The 16,834-nt window shown below is 33.7% G+C and overlaps 3 protein-coding genes across 3 annotated transcripts; all 3 read right to left on the bottom strand.

Moving 5' to 3' along the window:
- Positions 1 to 1,060: 1,060 nt before the first annotated feature.
- Positions 1,061 to 3,455, bottom strand: LOC148930359 (uncharacterized). Its single transcript, XM_089066441.1, has 2 exons — positions 1,680 to 3,455; positions 1,061 to 1,597 (listed from the first exon to the last, which is right to left on the bottom strand). The coding sequence occupies exons 1-2, from the start codon at positions 1,770 to 1,772 to the stop codon at positions 1,061 to 1,063; spliced, it is 630 nt and encodes a 209-aa protein (XP_088922567.1). The 5' UTR covers positions 1,773 to 3,455.
- Positions 1,852 to 2,700, bottom strand: LOC125209505 (uncharacterized). The gene has a single exon (XM_089066440.1). The coding sequence runs from the start codon at positions 2,698 to 2,700 to the stop codon at positions 1,852 to 1,854; it is 849 nt and encodes a 282-aa protein (XP_088922566.1).
- An 8,763-nt stretch (positions 3,456 to 12,218) lies between the features above and the next one.
- Positions 12,219 to 13,100, bottom strand: LOC125215926 (protein DOG1-like 1). The gene has a single exon (XM_048117509.2). The coding sequence runs from the start codon at positions 13,041 to 13,043 to the stop codon at positions 12,303 to 12,305; it is 741 nt and encodes a 246-aa protein (XP_047973466.1). The 5' UTR covers positions 13,044 to 13,100; the 3' UTR covers positions 12,219 to 12,302.
- Positions 13,101 to 16,834: the final 3,734 nt, after the last annotated feature.

The following is a 16,834-nucleotide window of genomic DNA, read 5'->3' as shown; positions in this document are numbered from 1 at the left end:
GTTCGTCCTCTTTTATCAAAAATAACAATAACTTTTATTCCACAAGAAAAATAACATTAATTAAACGGCTTCCTAGAGCCGGGGTGTGAGGGCCTTGGAGACCAGGGCTCGTCATATGACTAAAACTGTTACTTTTATTTTAACAATAACTTTTATTTCACAAGAACAGTAACATTAATTAGAGTGAACTATAATTTGGGTACCTAAATTTTATTAAAATAATAAATATGGTCCTATTTTTTAAAAATATAACCACATATCTCTGAATTTTTATATAATATCACTGAAAGCACTTTTATACGCATTCCTACCTTTTTAATCATTTAGTACCATTTTTTACTCAAAAGATATTTTTATAGTTTTATAATTACTATTCTCTCCTCTAATATCTCACCTCATCTTACAATATATAATCATTAAACTAATATTTTCTCTCACTTCCCATTTTCTCTCTTCCTTTTGCAACAATAACTCTCTAATAGTGAAAGATAAATAAAATTTTATAATATAAAATACTCTCACGTGCCTTACATTTTGTCATGTTTTGATTGGGGATAAATTTTTAAAATTATATTCCTATGTTCACTAATAGTTGAAGCGAAACTTTTCAGCATGAAATTTAAGAAATAGGTATGTAGTGTGTTAAGTAACGGAATGGATCACCTACCACAATTCCTCCTCCATCTCCTAATAAAGTAAGAGAAGGAAAAATAGATAGAAAATGTATCCCTAACATAGATAGATAGAAAAAAGTAAGAGAAAGAAAAAAGTAGAAAAAATAGTGTAAAAAGTAAATAAAGTGAGATAATAAAGTAAGAGTGAGAAAATGTGTTAATTATAACTATATATGAATGTGATCAGGGGCGGACGCAGAAAAAATTAGTTGTAAAGGCTGAACTCCACTATATATTTTTTCGCAGTCAAATATAATATATACATGTATATAATTATATAATATAAAAACCGTAATCACAAAATTGTAAAAATGCATATATATTTAATACGAAGTAGTCCAAAATATATTTAATAAAAAAAACATGTCATAATTGTGGTTTTACATCTAAAGCGGTGACAACTGAATTCTACGTGTTCTCATCGATTGAAAGCGTTGCAAGATTTGTTCGTTACCAATCGTTGAAAACAAGTGCTTCTCAATATATACAATTAAACTATCATTCATCCATTTATCTCCCATTCGATTTCGCAAGTCAGTCTTGATAGTCCTCATTGCAAAAAATGCTCTCTCAACAGAAGCAGTAGCAACGGGTAAAACCAATGCAAACACAATAATCCAATAAACCAACGGAAAAGCCAAATGCTTACCACTTTTGACCATTTCTATAGAAACGTCTCCTAAATTGCTTAAGGCAACAAATCGAGGATCACATCGTACATTACCAATAAAATTACTAAGTTGAAGTGGAAGACGTAAACATTCATTTGCAGAGAAGTCCTCGTGAGATAAAGTAGCAAGACGGATTACATGAGCATCATTGAATCGAGAGAAAGAATCTCTTGGATCAAGACATGATATGCATTCGTCGGTGTTAGCTTCAGAAAATCGATTATCCATCTCTTGTATAGTTAAATCAACAACATTGACATTGCAACCACAATAACATAAATTATGATAAAAAAATATATATGTATAGAAGACATAAATAGAAATATTATAGTACCTGATAAAATATCTCTACACGATAATAATGCAAATTCGTGATCAACTCTGCTCCATGCTTCTTATAACCACGGCGTGGTATAATTTCATCCATATCAACTTTGTTGCTTGATCATGCATGTCTTCTCATCCATTCTCTCTAAAATTTTGCAACTGAAGTTTCACACTTCGGATCAATGATATGTCTTGAATAATATTTCATTGATTATTCCCAATAAATGTTTCATCAAATGCAAAGTGAAAACAAACTCATAACTATCCATCCTTTCAATCAATCCTTCAGTGGTACTTCTGTTATCACGGAGAGTAGTATCATCACGTACAACTTCCAACACTTTCTCAACAGAAGACCACATAGAGCATAAACGAAGCAATGTAAAGAAATGTGAACCCCAACGAGTGTCTCCAGGCCTTACCAAACTAGTTTCTTGATTTTGACCTCTTCCACTTATCACTTCTCCATTATTAAGTTGTTCAACTAATCTTTCATGTTGCAACTGTCTAAGTTGGTCTTTTCTCTTACAAAATGCCCCGACCATATTCACAATCATGGAGACATAGCTAAAAACATCCTTCACAACTCTAATACCCTTGGCAGCCGCAATAATAATTAATTGAAGTTGATGAGAGAAACAATGAATATACATGACATATGGATTTTCTTGCAATATTAAGGATTTCAATCCATTAAACTCACCCCGCATATTAGAAGCTCCACCGTATCCTTGTTCTCTAACTTTAGATAGAGATAAATTATGCTTCACCAATAACTCATCAATAGTGCATTTCAATGTATGAGAGGAAGTGTCAGTTACATGCACGATCCCAATAAATCGCTCAATCTCATATCCTTCGTTATTCACATATCTTAAAACAACTTCCATCAACTCCTTCAATGAAACGTCTCGATCCTCATCAACCAAAAGAGTGAAAACTTTATCTCCAATATCATCAACTATGGCAAGTGTGACCTCTGAAGCACAAGCATTTGCTAATTCCTTTTGAATTCGTGGCGAATTCATTTGATTGTTAGCAGGAGCATTTGTAAACAAAAATTTGGATACATCATCGTTAAGTTCACTAAACCATAGAAGCAACTCAAGAAAATTATCTCGATTTGATGAACTACTTGACTCATCATGTCCACGAAAAGATAATCCTTACTTTAAGAGAAACCGAGTTACATTCAATGAGACAGTCAACCGAATACGATATGCAACTTCCATCTCACGGGTATTTGACCGTAATGTACTTGCCACATTGTTCCTTTGATCTTGAAAAGCTTCGAACTGAATTCTAGCATTATTATGACAACTATTCACGCCTCCAACATGATAATTGAATCTTTCTAATGCATTTTTCCAATTGCTATAACCTGTCTTTGTAAAAGCATCATCTGATTGTCGACCTCCTTTATCTGATTTCTTGAAAAGGTAGCACCAAAAGCAAAAAGTTGCCTCCTTTGATACACTATACTCTAACCATGTATACCTTTTAAACCAAATATCTTGAAAAATTCTTTCTTGAATGCCGTATTTCTTTTTTTTCATACTTATGTCCAATTGGTTGACAAGGGCCCTTATTCAAATACTCTCTTCGTACTCTATCACGAATTGAAACATTGAACTCTTCAATTGGCTTACGTTTTCCCAGATCACTAACAATATCATTCAAGTTCAACTCGACTTCTCTCCGGGGCTGATTTTCCATTGCTTCAACAATGGGTTCACTTGGGGAAGAAAATTCATCCCGACGTTTTTTTAAAGAAACGTTCCATCTTCTACAGTCAACCTAAACAATAATTATTGAACTACAATATTAGTTTATATCCATGACTCCACAAGACACTATCAACACTCACTAACAAAATTGTATTCTACGCGACAATCACAAATATTAGCTTGCAACTAACCAATCACCATTGTTATAACTTTTTTAGCTTGCAACTATTCTATCAAAATTTTACAAAAATAAGAGATAGAATATAAAATCAGAATCTGAATATTAATTTCACTAAAGTTTCAAAGACTCAAACCTTTGCACAATTGCAGCACGCCGTTTCTGTATTTTCGTGCCGCTGTGCTCCAAACTTGTAAACCCTTCTGCTTCTGTCTCTCTTTCTTTAGCTTTTAAAAATCCCAAAAACGCGTACTCCTACTTTAAATTTTAAAATCATTTTTAATAACAAGCCAAAATAACGTGTGCCACTTTTTAAAAGTGATAGCACTTTTATTAATTTGAAGAATAAAAAGAGTCAAAGATATTAACTGGGGTCAGGTCAGTTTGAACATAACTTTTATATTAATTAATTCATTGAAATTACTCATCTTCTTCCTTCTTCTTTCTTATTCTCCAACGCCATTGTTCCTTCTGCAAATTCTTACTTTCTCTGTCTATAATTTCAGCCCCTAGAACTATTAATCTCAAGATAATTTGTTCTTCAGTAGCATTATTTGGTAAGGGCTAAACATGATTTTTCAAAATTTTGAAAAATTTGAAAGTAGAAAAAAAAAAAAAAAATTGGGTAAGGGCTTCAGCCTTACCCTCTCTCCATGTGTGTCCGCCCCTGAATGTGATATGTAATGTAGTTAGTGTCAAAGTTGTGCGTTGATTAGTTAGGATTGTGTGTTAGTGTTTTGCTTTATATATTTTTAGATATGGACTGGTTTAAGGAAATAAAGGCAAGATTCCCTTAGTAAAAGTGATTGAAGAGAGGATGCATGTTGATTTGTGAGATTCCCTCCTTTAATAAACCAAAATCTGTTTGGATGACGTAAGGACTATAGAAATGCACTAATCTAATCCCTCTGCAAAGCCCTCTAAAATGTGAGTTAGAAGCCAGAGTAGAACATTTTCTACTGAAATAAAAAAATTAAGAGAGGCTGCCATTGATGCTCAGGGGGAAATGACATAAGCTATTGAGGACTAAAGACATTAGGATAACCAATTGAGCTTAATTCTTTCGAACCAGATAAACCTGCCTCATTGTAAGAGCACCCCTTAGTAACACACTTTGAGCCTGACTTGTAATTATCCATTCTGTTGGAAACCTTTCCCCTTCATGTCATGTGAACAAGGGATAGGTTGGGGTAACTCACCAGTCAGAAGAGGAAATAAGCCGTGAAACAGGGGGGGTACAAAACAGAAAGTTAGGAAGAAAACGGGCAGGAAACATTGTAACCTGACCCAGAAAAAAAAGGAAAGAGAAAACTAAAAAAATGAGTCAGAAAATGGGCAAGAAGAATGTATAACCTGACCCACAAAAGAAAAAGTAATTGAAAATAGGAGGGCATAAAATGATGTAACCTGTCCCTGTGAAAAGGTTAGATAAATAAGGCCAAAATGACCATGGGTATCTTCAAGGTTTGGGAAGTCTCAAATTGCACATAGAGAGGTTGTTCTAGTTTTGTCCCTGAGTTCACATGTCCTTCACACTTCTATATAGCTATGAACTTAGAACCAATAGGACCCTCACATTTATACATTGCAACCTTGCCTCATTACAACCTAAATAAAAGACATTAAGGAGTTAGCTTCTGTCAATAGAACTCTAGCATCAATGATATGGCAAAATGATTGAGAGAATGGTCCTAACAATTCTGGTGAGGATTGAGTGACTGAGTGAATCCAACAGTCGGAAAGACATAAGCTATCTTGACAAACGGACAATCATTAAGAGGTAGAAGAGGGGAAGGAAAGGAATATGAGACTGTAGACAATTGAATTGACCTTAAGCTTGTAGGGACGACTGCCAAATAACATAAACTAGTTCTGTCTTTTCTTTACATGGCAATGTGTTTCTTTACTTATGTGTTTTTCTTTTCCACGCTTAGTTCTGTTTATAATGTTTTGAATAAGAACCATGCTTTGAAATTTGCCTCTTTTCTTTTTCTTTTCTTTCATACTTGAGGACAAGTATGGGTTAAGTGTGAGCAGTTTGATGAGGCTCGTTTCACGCATGTGTTCTACCATAAAACTGCATCAAATTCTGTGACTTAACGTCTAATTTTGAGTCAGGTGTGCGTGAAAATAGCCATATTCAGAAAAGGAACAGAACATAATCAAATGACTGCGGCAGTGAGTTGATCAAGTCATAATCAAATGGAGCTAGCAGGAGTTTCCGCATGGGAGATAGAGCTGAAGACCCCACCACAAAGTGAAGGGCGAGAAAGACATTTTGGAGAGGATGGTACTCTAGGGATCAGAGCCCTACTCCTCTCTATATAAAGAAAGCTCAGCACGAGTAGAGGGGGGTCACACATACATTCTTAGAACATCTTTAGGAATTCAGCTCTCTTCGAGGGCTGAAATCGGAGCTCATTTTACTTCACCTTCCTGATTTCCGTTGCACACACACTTGTTCCTATTTTAGTTTAGTTTAGTGGTGTTTGGTGTTGGTTTTTGTCTTCATATTCTTTAGGTTATGATATTCCGCTTCGAGAGGAGGCGATGAAACAATTTCTGTTTTAGTTTGCTTGTTTTCAATTTACTTTTGATGTCATCGAATCTTGATACTTTTGATTTAGTAAAATTGGAGATATGATTTCGATGTTTGTTGCAATGTTTGTATGATGTCTCTGTTCTACCTTTGATTTCTTGTCTTATGAAGCAGATCTTAGCTAAAATTGTTTCGTTGTGTTTTGATTTGGTCAGATCTGAGTTTTACATCTATGTTATGTCCAGTTGCGAAGGAAATCATAGATGAGTTACCTTAGGATGTCTAGATTTGATAGATGTGTTTCCTTTTGCATGATTATAGGTCAGTTTCTTGTTCACGTAGTTGTAGTTTAGCTCTTAGGAGCATGTTTAATTTTTACTAGTTTGTATGATGCTTTATTGTTCAGATCCATTTTTACTCTGTTTTTCATGTTGATTTGGTAAAGAAGATGAAGTTTGTTAGAAAAGTTTTACTTTATCGTACGTTTGCAGGGGATTGACTGGCGCTACCTTATTCTGTTTGTCTATTTCAGGAAAATTTTAGTTTAAGTTGATCAAGTTGATTTTATTATATTTAGCAAGTTGATCAGTTTAGTTCTTAAGTCAATGTAGTTAACTTAACCCACCATAGTGAAGTGCGGCAACAACCATTCCCCATCGTGTCTCGCAAACAATGTTAAACGCATCATCTTTGTGGGATCGATCCTTACTTCCCTATACTAGTTAATAGTATTGTGGGTTAAGGTCACTTCTGAACTCTTCTATTCAGCTCACTCAAGTCGAATCTAAGTCAAGTTGATCAGTCTGAGCTTTCACTTGATCCACTAACCAGTAATTTTGCAGGTAGAAGGCACACATATGCCAGCTGGATCAATTCGACAATCCAACTTTAGTAGTTCACAACGACAATCCTAAAGAAAAGAATGAGAAGAACTCAGCGAAGACTTTTCAAGGCAGCAGGAGCCCCCGTATAGAAGATTGAGCATAACTTAAAGACCCCAAAAAGCCAAGGGCAGGAAGGACTTTTCTAGAGGATGGTACCCTAGCGATCAGAGCCCTACGCCTATCTATAAATAAGAAGCCAAGCGCGAGTAGGGGGAGAGATACACACTTAGAGATTCAACTCTCTTCTAGGGCTGAAATGGAAGCTCACTATACTCTACATTCTTGGTTTCCGTCACACACACTTTGGTTCTAGGTTTTAGTTGTGGTTTTGAGGTATTTTTACTGATAGTTTCCTGTTATGTAGCACCGTCCTTAGAAGAGGGCGAAGAAACAATCTTTTAAATTGTTGTCTGCTACATTTTCGCTTAAGTTTCCCTATTGTTTGAACTACCTTGTGGCAAGAAGCTCATTTCAAATCTGTGTTTATGATTTATTTGCAATGCTAAGTTTGTTGGTAAACGTTTATGATGTTTTTATGTTGCTGACTATTGAGTATTTAGGAAGAGTTTATGCTATTTAGATCTGAGTTGTTGATTTTGTATTACTGTTTGATTCGGAAGACTTTTGGAATGAAAGATGTTAGGAGGCTTAGATATAATTTAATGAAGTTGTTCTAAGTGTATTGTGAAGAGTAATGGCATGTTCGAGTTCAATTAAGTTTCTCAGTTGTAGATCTGGTATGTTGTTTCTTTTGAATTTCTGCATGATTATGGCTTAGTCGGTACACCCACGTAGTCATAGTCGATTTTAGCATAGATCTGAAGTTACAAGTTCTTTATATTAAGTATGTTCTGTCACAAATGGCTCATTAGCATAGAAATGTTTAGGATCTGGTTATACTTTGTGTTGCGTATCGATTTTATGAAGAAGATGAGTTTGTTGGTAAAGTGCACTTTATCGTACGTTTTGCAAATCTCTGACATTCGTTCACTTTTACTTTTCTGTCTTTTTTAGGAAACGACATTATGAATTCTCCAGTCCAAACAAGTTGATCAATTCAAGTTTTAGTTTAGCTTAGCAAGCGGATCAGTTTAGTTAGTTTAAGTCCCTCAATTTAGTCAGTCAAATAGATTTAACTTAACCCACCTTAATGCGTGGCAGTAGTCATCCCCAACTTGTTTTCAACAAATGTAGAACACATCGTCTCTGTGGGATTCGACCCTTACTTTCCATTACTAAATCATAGTAAAGTGGGTTAAGGTTTTGAAAGCCCTAAGTTCCTCCATCTGCGCATATTAAATGGACACGAGTAGGTCAGAACATGCTCAAATTGATCAATTAGAATTATCACTGGATCAATTTACAGGTACTTTAGGTAGAAAGAGACATCATCCACCTTGATCAATTTGGTATTTTGAGCTGATCAGTTCAAAACAAGAAACGACAGGAACGAACTTATGAAAAACAAGACTTTCAAGAAGAAAGTATTATATTGTCATTAACCAACAACATGACTACTAGAAAATTGGTGTAATATGACACTCAAAAATGTCGACAGAAAAATAATGTCATGCATTTTATCTATAATGGCATTCCATACAAGTGCAGCTGAGAGCCACTGTAATGATAGGTGAAATGCAATAATATAACTATCATAACTACACCAAAAAATTGCCACAAAATAGTATGTTTGTTGACATTTGAAAGTGACAGCAAATGTAATATGTGATTACATTGATTAATACAAATGAAAATTACAAGGGACCACCTATAGATTTTTAAAATTACATTTTTCTTTTGCAAATTTCATAATTTAGATTTTTCATTTGTAAATAGCATAATTTATAGGTTGCTCCTACAAATATATAAAAATTATTTTATTACTATAATTTAATTTTTCTAAATTTGAATATTATACAATTACATTTCCATTTCCCAACGTACTATCAGTTCCACTTTTACATTCACTTTAAATACAAAACATACTTTCATATAAAAAACTTATATAATAATTTCCATGAAATCAAAGTATACAATATCAAAATGAAAATACAAAAAAGGTTCTATATATCACTACACATTATCTAACGCTTAAGGTTTTTCTTAGAAGCTCCTTATCACATGTATCCTCATCCGCATTAGAATACTTAGCTAACTTCATCTTCGCAACAACATCATGTGTTCATGTTAATGTATTAAAAACGTAAAATATTAATCAACATAAACAATACTCCAACAAAATAATAAAAATTGATGATAAAGAGAAATATTAAGCTATCAACACTTAACTTTATTGATGCCTATTTTATGCTAATCAAAAAGTTGCCACATTCCATGATTTGACAATATAAGGTCAAGAAAAAAACTAAGGTAATAAGGTATTAACTGTTCTTGGGGACAAAGAAAACGTATCACACAAAGCTCAAATTATTAACGAATTTACCAACACTCTTTTACTTGTCTGTTCCCCATCAAATTTTCAATCATCAATGCAAGAAGAAACAAACCTTAAAATTATTTATCCATATGCACATATAGAACTTGCATATTGGCTTCAATACCCTTCTTATTCTCCCCCACTCCATAAAGTATTGCACAATATATAAAAAAGATCAAGCTAACAAACGTTAGTACCTACTGCATTTCTCACATAAAGGTTATATATTTAATACCTTTTATTCTTTGAACATCAGATACAGAACATATACTATATCAAAATGCATGACAATATGCAATCTCACTAACTCTTAGAAGAAAATGTAAAGAAACTATTATAAGCACGTGAAATTCAGACTAGGTACATAGCTACTGAGAGTTACCAAGACAATGCATTATCAACTTACAAGCTTAGAATGACTGAAGCAATGCAATGTTGAGTCTCTAAATTTGTGAATGGGATAACAATTTTATAGTCATAGACTTATTATTATTATATAGCTCCAAATATTAATAAACTTATTATTCACATAAACTTATTATTCAAAAATTCACCCATAATCAAGTCTACAAATCAATAAAGTTATAAAACGTAAATGATAATGTGTTATATAATTCCATACTATGACCAAAGCAAAAGAATTAATCTAATAAATGAGTGAAACTTATAAAGTCATGTGTAAACTGGCAATAAGGTGCAATGGTGATTCTCCATATGGCTAATTATATTAATCAACTAATGAATCGACAACCATTAGCATTCAAAACTCTAATTTCCCCAACTTATCCATGTTAACTCCACTTCACAAGAGGAACAAACCATATGCTTCATTTTTGACAGAAGAATCAAAAAATGAAATTCTTATATATCTACTTTATCCACTATTTTACCCAAATCGTTAACCAAATCATAAGCTAGACAATTATCACAAACTATTTCCTACATAAAAACCTAGAATTGAAAAAATTAGGATTCACAAACAAACAACATTTTAAACTATGGAAAAAAACCTCACGTGGAGTAACAAGGGCAGCGACTATTAGCGTGGGCAACGCCGCCGCCGGGGAAGGGTTTTCGGAGGTGAGCAGTGGCGCCGGTCGGTGACTAGTCGCATGGGCAGCAGAGACATGTTTGGGCAGTGGCGCGCTTATGGAGAGTTTTGATGACTTTTTAATATGTTATGTTTAATTGTTGGTTTTAAATTTTCTATATTTTCTGAATGTCACAGTTAAATATTTCTTAATTTAAGTAATTAATATGTCAATTATCCATTTGCTTCGTAAAATATTAGGTGATGAGTTTGCATTTGTGAAAATTTAAATTTTTTATTTTTATTACAATATTAAGAATTATTTTTACTTTGAAACTGTAAGACACTTAAAAGTGCCATTAATGAGTTCCAATTGCGGCATTTGTTTTGAGATGCAGTAATAGTATATGTTGTACGTGCAGTGAAAAGCTAGTGTAGTGACTGAAAATCTGTACTGGCACCTTTTACAAAGTGTGATAAAAAGAAAATGTAGTGAGAAGCTAATTTTCTAGTAGTACAAATACTGTAGGTAGAAAGAGACATCATCCAACTTGATCAATTTGGTATTTCGAGTTAGATCAGTCCAAAACAAGAAACAACAGGAACGAACTTATGAAAAACGAGGCTTTCAAGAAGAAAGTATTATATTGTTATTAGCCAACAACTTGGAGTATATATCAATACTATCATAACACCGGATGACATTAGAATTTTATTGGAGGACATAGAGGTGAACTAAATGGCGAGATTTATGATAGTAACAAACAAAATGATTTCAGAATTAGATTCATTTCTTATCGATTAAGTTTTGTGACGGCGGCGTATTTTTGAAAAATATCATACTTTGGTTTTTACTCGTGTCATATAATGTACTCTATAAAAGATATAAATATGCACAATCTACCCTGACCATTAGCTTAATACAACATAAAAATAATGTTTTTAAAACAGCTCAAGTGTACTTTTTCCGACACTAAATATAGAGCGAGAATTAATTTGTTATTTTGGTGGAGTACTTGAGGTTTATTTGACATATTTTCAAATTGATGACATTTGCAGTTTTGTATTTTCCAGACGCAAATAAAATATATATTCCTGAATCTTTCAATCACATTGGACCAAACATAAGATCTGATCTTCTACTTTAATTTTCTTATAGGGAAGCCAATAACTTGCTATCTCTGTTGATTAAAATTTATTCCACTTTAACTCAGCACAAAAATTTATCAACTTTGACTCAGCATAAATTTTAAAAAATATAATATAAAATAAGTTGAAAAATTAATGAAATATAATATAAAATGAGTTGAAAAATTAATAAATTATAAGTCATACTTTTATAAATTAATTTTATAATATAATATGAGTAAGAATGAGTGAGTATAAATTAATTTTATAATAAAATATGAATAAGAATGAGTTAGTAAAAATATAAGATTTATTAAAAAAATAATAAAAAAAATAAAATAGAACAAATTTTGGGAACAGACTGAAATGAATAAATGGGACAAATTTTCAGAAATGAAGGTATAAATGTTGAATTTTTAAGAATATGATTTATTTGTGTTATTGACTTCCCTTTTAATTTTTTTAGTAAATAGTATTCACAAGTGGAAACTACATTTCATTAATTTTTTTTTTTATAGAGGTACAAATTACGAGTATTACGTTATCGGATAACACATTAATCGGCTTGTTTTCTTTCGATTAAATTCTTTATGAGTTTTAATTTGAAGTAGTGCAATTAAAAAGAAGATAAGCAAAATTAATATGCAGTAGAAGAAGTAGACGAAATATACATAACATAATAATAATAAAGAAAAAGAATGTGATAATTAATTAATAAGTCTACCATGATCAAGGTCTCTCTTCTTCCCCCATTCCCTCATGCAGAGGCGCAGCTTCTTCCCCGCCGCCAGAAACTCCACCGCCTGCCTCGGCGTCAGTATCCTCACAATCTCCTTCACCGTCCCCACTCTCAGCCGATCCGCCTCCTCCATCACCCCCGCCATCTCCCTCCCATGCTTATCCAGCGCCCTCTCCACATCCCCTTCCTCCCCGCCCACAACCATCGCCGCGATCGGATTGTCCAGCAGATCCTCCTGCAGCGTGGCCAGCTTCGTCGACAGGCTCCGCTCCTCGCGGATGGTCCGCTGGTGGAGCCCGTCCACGGAGACTAGCTGGCGCGGCGAGAGCTGCCCCAGGCTGCTCTCGCCGCCCCGGACGCCGGTGAGGAAGTCGGAGAGGTGGGACTCGAGGTCGAGGCCGCAGAGGGCGTAGATGAGGCGGATGTAGGAGGAGGGGCGGCACCCGCCGATCCAGAGGACGGACCGCTCTAGGGAGGTGCACCACGTGGGGGCGTAGTAGGGCGACACGTCGGCCAGGGCCATGACGTGGCGCTGACGCGTGTACTCCTCGAAGTGGCGGATTATTTTCTCGATCAGGCGGCTCAGCTCGGCGTCGTTTGTGGCGCGCGCCGCGGCTGCGTGGGTCAGCTCGGAGAGCTCCTCCTCTTGGAGGTGCATCCACTCTTGGTAGTGGCACCTCTCGTTGCTTTGGTCGCTTGCTGCAGCCATTTTTATTTTTCTTTTCTCTCTCGAGATAATATTGGTGTAGAGTTGGTGGAGTTGGACTGAATATATATAGACCTATAACTGGGGGCTATTAGTTTTATACTCCCTCCTTACCAACATACTAGACTCAATTTTTTTGTCACAAAAATTTAGGAGGTGTTATTTAGCGGTGCAAGTGGAGTTTGTAATAAAATAAATTTTTATCATAAACAGAAATAGCTCAAGTATGTTGGGACACCCTGAAGTGATATACGAGTCTAATATCTTAGAACAGATGAAGTAATAAAATGTGAGTGAGAATGAGTTACTGGAATATTAGATTCACTATAAGAAATAATACTCTCTTCCATAGTAATGGAGGCGTTCCTTTTCGGCACGAAGATTAAGAAAAATTGTGTTAGATGAGTTGAGTAAATGGAGAGTAAAGTGGAAAATTAAAAAGATAGAGAAATGAAGAGGGAATAAAATAAGAGAGAGTAAAGTAGGTGTGGAAAAATGTGTTGACTTTTTTCAAAAAAAGAAATGACTCTTTTACTATGGAACGTTCCAAAATGACAAAATGACTCTATTATTATGAAACGAAAGGAGTAAAAAAGAAATGTGATAAATTTTATGAGACTGACAAAAATAAAAAAAAATGGCAAATTTTATGGGACAAAGTATAAATTTGCACTCTTTTTACTGCTGTGTCTCATTTTAATTTAATACTGATTTTTGGAATGGTGAAAGTAAAAATAATACTCCTTAAAAATAAAGTACTTAAAGACGATTAATAAGGAACATCTCGAAATAAATAATTGGGATATGTAATGAGAGACGGAAGGAGTAGAATATGTGTGTGGGGAAAAGGGAGGGCGGTTTTGATGGTTTATGTGAGTTTGTTAATGTATATTTGGTGGTGTGAATTGTAGCGCGGAATAAGACAAAGTTTTCAATCAAATTACTTTTGCAGAGAGGGATATCTTTCTTGCCTTGTTCTCATCCATGCATGATATTTTTGCGCACACTATCCTATAGTTTTGTTTTCATATAATAAATTTTGTTGTTGAGACTGAGAAACTCGTAACTGCTAGCTATTGGATAATAGTGCTTATTTGGATTTATCTTCTAGTTTGTATATCAACAATATAGTAGATATTTATTTGGAAAATCAAATATCATATATACGGATTTATAATTTTTATTATCTTAACAAATAGGTTAAATATCTCGAATTCGAGTTTAATCTCTTTAATTTTTTATTAATTTGTCAATAAAATTGAAAAAGACGACTACGTTGTGTAATACTTTTATATTGTGATATACTCCCTCCGTCCACGAAAATTTGTCCCAGTTTTTCATTTCCGTCCGTCCCCCAAAATTTGTCCCATTTCACTTTTACCATTTTTGGTAATGGACCCCATATTCCACTAACTCATTCCTACTCACATTTTATTATAAAACTAATACTTTAAAAGTAGGACCCACAATCCACTAACTTTTTCAACTCACTTTCCATTACATTTCTTAAAATCCGTGCCCGGTCAAACCGGGACGAATTTTCGTGGACGGAGGTAGTAAATTGGACGAAATAGATAGTGCATGAAAAATAATATTTAATTAGCTGTTAACTTCATTATAGTCAAATACAGGCTATTTTTATGTGTGAGAAGATATAAAAATGCCCTTAATTTATCGATTAATATCGTCACAACCATTATACTGTCATCATATTGTCATGTTTTAAAAAGTTAAATGCATTAATTTTGGTTTAAGTGCTATAACTAAGGAAGGAAATCACCCACATATCTCATGCACACATGTATCATCTCTCATTCAATATATTTTTATTGTATAGAATACTGAATTAAAGATTATCGTTTCTCTTTCATAAAAAAATAATAGTAACTTTTAAACTTCACATAACTCTCTTCATTTATATTATTTTTCATAAAATGTAGTATATCTAAGAGGTCATTTTATGATGATTGTAAGAAATTTATAAATGCATATGTTCACATGAAGAAATTTATACATTCATTTTGCAATGCAGTCCAGTTAGTTAGATAAGAAATATACTATAATGATAATTTTGTGTGATATAATGATATTTTCAAGCTCATATGTTAACATATTTATCACTATGTTGTTATTTATTTAGAATTTCAAAAATATAATGGATGATATACAATGCAAATATTGAACTGATATGATTATAGTCTAAATATACAATGAACATTGTATTGATATTCATTCCAATTTTAAGGATTAAAATGGATAGTCCAATTTGTCCGAAAGATATATAATTATATACTACTACTAATAATAGTATATGTAAATGTTGCGTCTACTCTATTCCTTCCTCGCATTCTCAACATGCAATATGTACATTGTATTCCTCATATTTAATCATATTTCAATTTATACACGTGACAAATAAAAGTTATACGTATAATATAATAATATTAACAAAAAAGTTACTCTGTGGGCAAGAGGTGGGAATCATTAAAGTGTGTGAAACTGGTATCGATTTGTTTGCATATGAAGCAGCAGTGATGGCAGATTCTACAAGTTCAATGTATCTTACCAACAATTTGTTTTAAATTTTAAACGAGCTTGCGATGGTCTCTGCGTACATAACTATATCACTCTGTTATTTCCTAGGCTAGTGCTTCCTTGATGGTTTGTGCCCATTTATATACTCGTGCCATTATAGTTAAAGTTATATTATGATGATATTAAACAACCTATCACAATTACTAATGATAGCAAAGCCTGATAAACCATAATTAAGGATGGGAATGAATGAGAAGGGATAAAAATGGAGAATGATACATGGATTAATCATACTCCATTATAAAATTCGTCTTTAGGTAATTGAGTCGTATTTCTTTTTGGATTGTCCTAATATAGTTATGACATTTACTTTTTTGACAAAAACTTTATCTTCTGTTATACTTTACACTCTCTTCCTCACTCTTACTTCATCTCTCTACTTTAACTTTTAATACATCAATTTCTTATATCTCGTATCCTAAAATAATACTACTTGAGTATAATAGCTCGATAATAAAGACTCGAGCTAGGGGTTAATGCATAACAACTTGTCAAGCATAAGAGTCTTCAAGAAATAATGAATTAACTTGCTCAAAGCACAACAGAAACAACTGAATGTAGTTCCATATATGAAGACATGAACCTCCGAGAGTACTTCATAAACACAAGTGTAAGCCCATTTGAAACAGCACCCACCATACTTCACAGCTCAACCTCTACATTTAGAAATACATGCAGGGCCGAGTACAAAGATACTCAGTGAACACATTGTGAAAAGATACAATCATACATTTGAAAATACTGTCAAGCCATCGTCACAATAATACTCAGGGTTTTTCTTTAATGTTCAAGCTTACTAAATTCTCTTACATAAAAGATTGTTTGATCAGACTAAATTCATTCTGTAATTCGCCATATCAGAACATTTGTGTCAAGAAAGTGATCACTTTCCACGGTCACTAGACCGGCCAACCCTTTCGATGACACACAATCCAAGTGTAAACTAGTTCGAGTAGGGACCCTTGCAAGCTAGGACCCAAATTTGATGAATAACGTTTAGCATAGCACATTCGATATTACAAAACAAATAGACATCATACATAAAATAAATCATTCATGGTAAGACAACTTTATTACACCGATAAATATAATCTCGAAAATACTTCATATTCTATCCACATTTTTACGTAGAATAGAAAAGTTCACCTCATCCGCTTCCAAACTCCGTAAAACTATATTAACCTTCTTGAAGTTAAATT

This window comes from Salvia hispanica, chromosome 3 (genome assembly GCF_029641045.1).
Source record: "Salvia hispanica isolate PSC_SH4W2 chromosome 3, Shi_PSC_v1, whole genome shotgun sequence".
NCBI classification, from domain to species: Eukaryota; Viridiplantae; Streptophyta; class Magnoliopsida; order Lamiales; family Lamiaceae; genus Salvia; species Salvia hispanica.
The sequence above is the reverse complement of the archived record's forward strand: the minus strand, read 5'-3'. Positions and strand labels throughout refer to the sequence as shown.